Source organism: Eriocheir sinensis, chromosome 47 (assembly GCF_024679095.1).
Source record: "Eriocheir sinensis breed Jianghai 21 chromosome 47, ASM2467909v1, whole genome shotgun sequence".
Taxonomy (NCBI): Eukaryota; Metazoa; Arthropoda; class Malacostraca; order Decapoda; family Varunidae; genus Eriocheir; species Eriocheir sinensis.
Genome location: NC_066555.1, coordinates 8922466 through 8931135, shown reverse-complemented (window position 1 = coordinate 8931135; position 8670 = coordinate 8922466). Strand labels below are relative to the sequence as shown.

The 8670-nt window shown below is 45.7% G+C and overlaps 1 protein-coding gene across 1 annotated transcript in view; it reads left to right on the top strand.

Annotated features, from left to right (window-relative positions):
- Window positions 1-7736: 7736 nt before the first annotated feature.
- LOC126981367 (DNA damage-binding protein 1-like) overlaps window positions 7737-8670 on the top strand; it is a 130798-nt gene continuing 129864 nt past the window's right edge. Inside the window, exon 1 of the mRNA XM_050832389.1 lies at window positions 7737-7897. Within this exon, the coding sequence (XP_050688346.1) occupies window positions 7828-7897 (70 nt within the window). The 5' untranslated portion in view covers window positions 7737-7827. The remainder of the gene's footprint in view (window positions 7898-8670) is intronic.

Sequence of the window (8670 nt, the reverse complement as noted above, 5' to 3'; positions counted from 1 at the left end):
TCTAAACCGGGCGAAAACCTCTGATAGCCTTTCCATCTCCTGCTCGAAGGTCTGGCCAAAGACAATCACGTCGTCGAGGTAGATGAGTGCCATCTTCCAGTGAAGTCCCTCCAGCACCCTCTCCATCCGCCGCTCGAACGTGGCCGGCGCGTTGCACAGGCCAAAGGGCATGACCTTAAACTGCCACAGGCCTTGACCGTAGGAGAAGGCTGTTTTCTCTTTGTCCTGCTCTGCCATTTTGACTTGGTGATACCCAGACTGTTGGAAACCACTTGGAGCCCACCAAAGCGTCGAGCGTGTCGTCGATCCGTGGGAGTGGGTATGAATCCTTGATGGTGAGATCGTTGAGGGCTCGGTAGTCCACGCAGAACCTGAGGGAACCGTCCTTTTTCCTGACGAGCACTACAGCAGACGCCCACGAGCTGCTGGACCGCTCGATTAACCCCTGTTGCCGGAGATCATCCATTACCTCATCCATCTCCTTGCGACGGGCTGGTGCCATCCTTCGAGGAGCTTGCTTCACTTGGCGGTGACTACCTGTGTCGATGTGGTGCTCTACCAGGTCCGTACACCCCAAGTCCAGGTCTCCTGTGGAAAACACATCTGCATTCCTCACGAGAAGCTCCCTGAGCTGTTCCACTTGGGGCTCCTCTAGACACTTGGAGCTCCTGTCAAACAGGTCGTGCAGGTAGTCGGGCAGCTCCTCCTGGGGCTTCGTCAGGGTTCTCCTGCAGACACAGGTTCTTGGTTCCTGGTCGATCTCTTGGCACAACCCCACCATGGTCCCTTGTTCTATTTTCTTTGGGCTGAAGGAGACATTGGCCACGACGACAGGCACTTCCGCTGCAGCAGGGTCTACCAAAGTATTGCCTACAATCACCCCGTTTTCTACCGGACATCGACTTCCACTCTCTACCACACACAGGCTAGCCGGGGGGGCACTCGTAATTTGACAGGGTAACAGCATCTCCGACCTCGGAGGGATAATGGTGGTGCGCTTGACCGTCACTGGCAGGTCTTCCTTGTTCACAGTCGTCAGTGGCACCCTCCTTCCTCCTACAGTCAGCTGCTTAGCGTGGAAGTCCAGCTCGCACCTGTGGGAGACAAGATAATCCATACCTAGGATGCAGGGGTCGTCTATGTCAGCCACGTAGACAGAGAGAAACTCTTCCTTTCCTCCGAGCTCAAACTTCACGTCCACTGGGCCTCTGAGCTCTGCGTAGTGTCCTGTGACTCCGCACAGTCGATGCGGCGTCTTAGGAAGCCGACGATGACTCACCACGTCAGGCCGCACCAATGTGCATTCCAAGCCTGTGTCGACGACCACAGGCCACAACACTCCGTCAACCTTGCCCTCCACTTGGCAGCTTGTCATGGTGGTTCTCCTGCACACTGATATCTTCGGGGCATGTACAGGACAGACTGGTCGCTGCCCCTGTGAACCAGTCCTTCTTAGTTTCCCGAGTGGTGGTCCCTCGTTGGGGGCACATTTTTTCCGGCACTCATTTTTCCAGTGCCCCTTTTCTCCACAGGTCCAGCACTTGGGTCCTTCTCTGGGCTTCTTCTTAGCGCCACCTTCATATTCCTTCTTCCTCTTATAGCATTCGTTCTCCTTGTGCCCAACCTTCTCGCAGTACCAGCACGTTCCTTGGAACCTGTCTGTGTCGCTGACAGCGCCCTTTCGTGCCCTAAAGCCAGAAGTCGAGTCGTCCCTGAAGCTTGACCAACTAGACCTAACAAGGGACTCAAACTCCATGGCACGTGCCAGAGCTTCCTGCATTGATGTTGGCTTAGCTTGGTTCACTTGTATCTTCAGCTGAGGGCTGTCCAGGGCATCGATGAATTGATAACGCAGCAAAACCGTCAGCAGGTCAGGGGTGGCACCTGGGTATGCCTTGTGCGCCATGCTCTCAAGGTCCTGATTGAGTTCCTGAAGAGACTCGCCGCGCCTCCTGTTGCGGGTTCTGAACCTAACCCTGAAGAGCTCGTTCTGGTGCTTGGTCCCATATCGTTGCTCCAGCGTCTGTGCCAGCCCGCTGTAGCTGCCCTTTGTCGCATTGTCGAGCTGAGCAAGGACCTCCAGCGCCGCCCCTTTCAGGCTAGTGGCCAGCTGTACCGCGCACTCTTGGTCATGCCATCCGTTCTGAGCTGCCAACAGCTCAAACTGAGCGCAGTAAGCCTCCCAGGAGGCCTTGCCATCAAACTCCTTAGGCTTCTTTCTAACAGGCGAACCCAGCAGACTCATGGGGCTGGCGGAACTTCTTGCGGGGATAAACTCAGGCGAAACAGGGCTCAAACTACCCCGGACTTGCGTAGGAGAAGCATCTTGGGTACAACTAGCCCCTGCAGGCACTGGCTGTCCGTTTCCAGCCAAGCAGTCTTCAAGGGCCTTCACTCTGTCACTTACTTCTAATATTTCTTTGTGTGTCGTCTCCCGTACCACCTCCATCTCTTGTTGAAGATTTGTGTGTTCTTTCTCCACTTCTATCAGGCGTTGTCCCAAGTTCGTGGTCACATCAGTCATTTCTCTTCGCACTGACTCACTTCCATCTTGTACTGCTTTAAGCTGTAGCTGTAATCCTGTGAAGCGATCTTCTAGCTTTTCTTTGAGTTCTTGGAGTGTTCCTTCTTGTTGTTGCTGTGCTCTTTCTTGTTGTGCTTTGAGTTCTTGGAGTGTTCCTTCTTGTTGTTGCTGTGCTCTTTCTTGTTGTTCTTTGAGTTCTTGGTGTGCTTTTTCTTGTTGTTCTTTGAGTTCTTGGAGTGTTCTTTCTTGTTGTTCTTTGAGTTCTTGGTGTTCTCTTTCTTGTTTCTCCCCCTGTAGTCTTAAGGCTTCCAAAAGTTCAGTCAACATGTTGTCCCTCTGGGCAGCTTGGGAATGAGTCTCCATGGCGAAAAAACAAATGGCTATACTCCTGACGCCAATGTAATGCCGGACGTGTTACTTGGGTTCCGTGTCGCCGTCAGGAGACTCCGTGGGAGGGAGATATGTAAACACTTCGCACAGCTTCTGTAGTTTAATATTCTTCCTTAGTAGGTAGATAGATAGATAGATACTTTATTCGTCAAATTGCGATACATTAAATTTTGTATACAAAATGAAATTCATTTTGGCTTAAGAGCTCCCTAGTAGTTATTTGTACATTAAAAATAAATAAAATCAATGAAGCAAAAAAGCATTTAAAAACATTAAAAACATTACATGCAGTTATAAGTTATTTCTACCTTTATCACAAACTATCATATACAGTTATTATGACTACTTACACCTAAAAGTTATAGTGATGATGGGTGGTTAAAGAGAAGAATGCTTTTAGGTACAAATGACTTTCTGTACCTGTCAGTACGCTGCATGGGCAGAGCTAACCTTCTACCAGATCTTAGATATGTATAGCAATTATGTAGCGGATGAGTTATATCTTTCTTAATCCTGTCTACTTGTTTCATTGTACCTGTCTGATAAAGATTATCTAGTGATATGGTCTCTGCACCTAGTTTTCCTGCCTTTTTAACAATCCTTCCTAGCTTGTTTTTATCTCTACATGTAAACTTTCCATACCAGGCAGTGATTGAAAAGTTTAAAACTGATTCTAATGTTGATTTATAAAATAGGCTAATTATCACTTTATCCACACGTAGATTGCTCAAGATACGTACAAAGTGTAATCTTTGGTTGCATTTCCTTGCCACCATATCTGTATTAACACTGCCCTTTAACTGGTCATCGATCATAAAACCCAGATACTTATACTGGCTTACTCTCTCTACGTTTTCCTCCTCAATTTTTAATAGATCTGGTACGTGTTTATTTTTAGTACTGAAATCGAATATCATCTCCTTAGTTTTCTTTACATTGAGCTCCAAAAAATTTAATTTACTCCAATCAACAATTTTTTTTACTTGAGTTAGATAGCTTTCATAATTATCATTATCAATTTTTCCTAGGATAACTGTATCGTCAGCATATTTTATAATAGTACGATCCTCAGACTCACTTCTACAATCATCTGTGTACATGGTGAACAGAACGGGGGACAATACACAACCTTGAGGGGCTCCTGTGTTGGTGACAATCACATTAGACTTAACATTATTTACATTGGTGTGTTGGGGTCTCTGTGTTAAAAAGCTAAACATCCATTTTAAGATATTTCTATTTACACCCATTTCTAGCATTTTACTGAGCAAAATGTGAGGTTGCATTGTATTAAATGCTGAACTAAAATCAATATACAGTGCTCTAACTTGTGATTTAGGCTTATCTAAGTGCTTGTTAACATCATTTAGTAATATTAGTGTTGCATCCTGTACACAAACTGTAAGTAAGTAAACTGCATAGGGTAGTAGTACACTTCACTCTGACTCTTCACTTACCACTAGCTTACTATGACTGGGACTAGGACTCTCTCGCCCTCTTCTCCTATGTATATCCAGAACAGTACAGTCTAGAATGTTACAGTATATATTAGATCATACAAGAACATGTAGCAAAAATATATGCGAGTTGGCAACACTTCCCGCCTGGCGTCTGGCCGCGCCCCACGGGGCGCGGATTGCTCCCCGCCCCGCTGCTCGCTCCTCCCGGAGCCTTCTAGAGGCCCATGGACGCCGGGGGAAGCTTCCAGCACAACAATATTCTACCTTTACTAATTTATCAAGTTATTCAAAGAGGGCACTGCCTTGAGATGGATGGGGGCACCCTGCCTTTCTATTTTCTGGTGCCCCCCACACAGTTTATTCTTGATAATAATAGAAAACAATGTTATAATTACTACAATGTTTTGTAAAGGAGATTCTTGGCCTGGGGGGCCCCGGAGTAATTGCCCCCTATAAATCCGGCCCTGACGGTAGTGAGGAGCCTGGGGAGGCCACTGATATTTCATGGTTGACTCACTGATAATGTGACTGATTCACGGTCTCTCGGACTCTCCCATGAATGTATATATGCAAACCATGTTAACAGTAGTAATGGCATGTACAATTGTACCACGCATTATATATCCAGTCATATTTTTTCAAATACCTACAGGGTACTTACAGTAAGCACAAGGCAAATTGCGTTACACCAACACCACTGCTATAGTCCCTAGGCATGATACAAAAAAATAAAATAATAGATATTTGAGAAGCATTACCTGCAACATATTGTTACACCACCGGCCCGCACACCACACTCCAAGCACGGGCAGGCGGTGTGCCTCAACCCCAGACCACCACACACGGGTCACGAACACCCAGAACAGCAAGACACACCACGCCGCCACTCCCAAGGCCGCCCCAACACGAGGGAAGCAAGACAGGGCATGGAGGCTCACAGCACAGGGTTTTCTACTTTACATAAAATCAACAACTCCAACACGTACAGAACACTGGTTTACAAGGCACAGTAACTCCCAGTACTCAAAGGGGGGCACGAACACAGCACAGGGCTCACAAAAGCGGGAAGGGCACACAGGGGCAGCACGCACGTCTCTCGTCTCTCGCAGCTGGGTTCTCTCCCCCCACGCGACGGGCTCGCTTCCATCCCGCCCGCCGCGATGCACCCCACCATCACAGCCCTCTGCGCCCCAAACTAGCACCCCCCACACAAATCACAGAAATACACATGAAATATACCCCCTGGCGTAAAAATATAAATTAGGTAGCGTGGCTCCATGCAGCAAACCACGCTGTCTCCTGCTCGGTTACGCCATTTTCCTCAGCCGGCTCGGTGTTGATGACGTCTTGGGAGCATTTTGACAGCGACAAGCGAATCACGCTCAGTACGTGATACTAGAAAGCTATAACAAAACTATAACTATAACAAAAAGTGGCGGCAGTCAACATAAGAAAAAAAAAAACATTATTCTGTATTCGAATTGGCAGAGTGCTCTTTATAAAATCTGTCTCACCACGCCTTACTAAAACCAGAAAAAAACCGGTAAGTCAAATTTGAGCATTTAATTTTTTTTTTTATACACTAGAGACATCGATCATCTTTCACGTAGTAAATAAAATAGAAAATCCTCTTGTTCGGCTGCTCTTCCCCGCTTGGAGCTCATCAGCCTTGGACCATCACTCTTCTTTTATACCAACTCAGAGTAAACATTGGGGGTCACGTACGTGCGATATATTATGATGCTGTTCATATATATATATATATATATATACACACACACACACACACACACACACACACACAAATATGGGATGTTCAGATTATCCTGTCAGCATGGCTGATAGTTAATTTAGAAATTGAAAGAACTAATTAAGAAATATTTAAAAAAGGCAGGAATTAAAGGGCAGTATGTATACGTATATATACGTTTTAATTGGTCTTTCGATTCTTAAAGGAAATTAAAAGTGAAATTGCATATATGAAAAACTGTTCAGCTGGATTTGTCTCATGAGTCCCTGTTTAGACTGCTATGTGTAGTGCGGCGACTATGCCTGATGAACGAGCCTCCCAGAACCCACTTATGGCCAGTGGGGTACCTCTTTGGCCGACTCGGTAGGGAGTGGCTCTCTCGTCACGCTGGGCGCGGGTTCAATCCCAGGCAGCCGGCGAATACCTGATCTTGATTAATTTCTTGTGTGTTTCGATACACGCAGAGGACGTGTTGGGAAATTGAGGGAAAAGAGAAAATATGCTCTCGGGGCATGACAGTGCCATGGTGGCATAGCGGCGCATGGGCATCCTCTACTGCAATTCTGTTGAGTTTCTCCAAAGGGGTATCAGGTAGGATGGCCCATACTCTCCGAGGGTAATAGAAAATGGGAGAGTTTGAGGTATGTCTCTACGGGGACGTTGTGGAATAGTGAACCAATAGAGGTCGCATTTTAATTAAAGGTCTCAACACACAGAAATTAATCTACATAGAGGGGAAAGTCGTGTAGTGCGGCGACTATGCCTGATGAACGAGCCTCCCGTAATTAACCCACTTAGCCAGCGGGGTACCTCTTTGGCCGACTCGGTATAAGGAGTACGTGGCTCTCCCGTCACGTTGGTCGCGGGTTCAATCCCAGGCAGCCGGCGAATACCCTCACCTTGTCTTGATTAATTTTTTGTGTGTTTCGATACACGCAGAGGACGTGTAGGAAAAAAGAAAAAAAAATGTCCGGGGCATGACATATATGTGCGATGGCTTATATATATATATATATATATATATATATATATATATATATATATATATATATATATATATATATATACGAAAAATCTTTGACTGTCCATATCTTGGGGGGGGAGCAGCCGCCCTTCCAGCTTCCCCGGTTCCGCTATGCTTATCAATTATGATCCCTCATTACTCAGATCCAAGTCATCCAACACAGACGGGGAGGCGTTGCAAAGCCTTATCCCCAAACCAATTGAGGACTTTACCTACCGGTGTCGTCCAAACTATAACTGATATACTATCGGCTAGTGCAGATCGAGAAAGCCAATCCAGCAGATTTATTTTGAGATCTGTGTTTCTTACCTACCACAGGCTCAAGAGCCAATTAATGTGACGGAGATTAGCACCGAGGCCATGCGCAGCTATATAGCGAATGCCCCATGCAACTATCTTTTTTTAGATGCTTTCCCGCTCCAGAATATCTAGACACACACACACACACACACACACACTAAAGATATTATTTTGCGTATTTATGTTAAAATGAAAACTTAAGATGTACAATGTTATATAGTATCAACATGTATTTTTTTCTGTTATGATTTGAGTAAGAGGAACTAATATAAGTTGAAAAGTAAATGAAATTCTCCAGTACGTGAGGCTGAGATAACGTTACCTTCTCCCTCCGCGGCGTGAGAGCGTCATGGGAAGTGGCTGAGCTCGGTGTGCAGAGATGGCAACGGCGGCATATAATTATGTTGTTACTGCTCACAAACCCACTGCCGTCACAGCATGTGCCACTGGTGAGCATTTTTTGTTAAATTCGTCTTGTTAAGCAAGTTATTACCTTCAATTTGAGGTGGGCCGGCCTCTACATGATGAAATCAGCATGGCCCAACTATTGTCTTTGATTGTTGATTTGAACAACTTGCCTCTGAAAATGTCTCCATATACAGTGAATTATGGTCTATCATCATATGTAAGAGTAAACAAACAATGGTGGTTCTGGCCTGGGAAGACTGACACCATGGGCATTTCGTCCTGTGAGGCTGTTTACTTGAGAGCTGAGGGAACAATTTCATGACATCACCCTAGTTACTGAGCTGCTTGGTAAACAAGTCAGTGTCCTAAAGATATTTTAGTAGAGATTGGTATTATTAGTGCGCCGACATCACGTTTCCTACTGAGCCAACTGCTCTTCTCACATGTGTTCTATGAACCTTCAAACCTGAAAATTAATAGGAAAGAGTGTACAGATCAAAACAACTGTGGAAATAGCCATGAAATGTGTGGTAACCTGTGCACAACGAATGTGCATCACAAAGTTTGTCTTGTATTTATTGTTAAAAACAAACGACAAATCTAATTAAAACAAATCTAACAACCTACGTAGCCTATCCTAACCTGCCTATAGGTTTTGCTGCCTGCGGCTGTGTGGGTTCCCACACATTTCATGACTTTTCGGACAATAATCACGAGAGGGAAGCCACCTCTGGTGAAGTTAATACTTGCAACATGGATTTATTTTTTAGTCTGATTGCAGTGCAGTAACAAGTGACTTCTGGTAAATACAAGG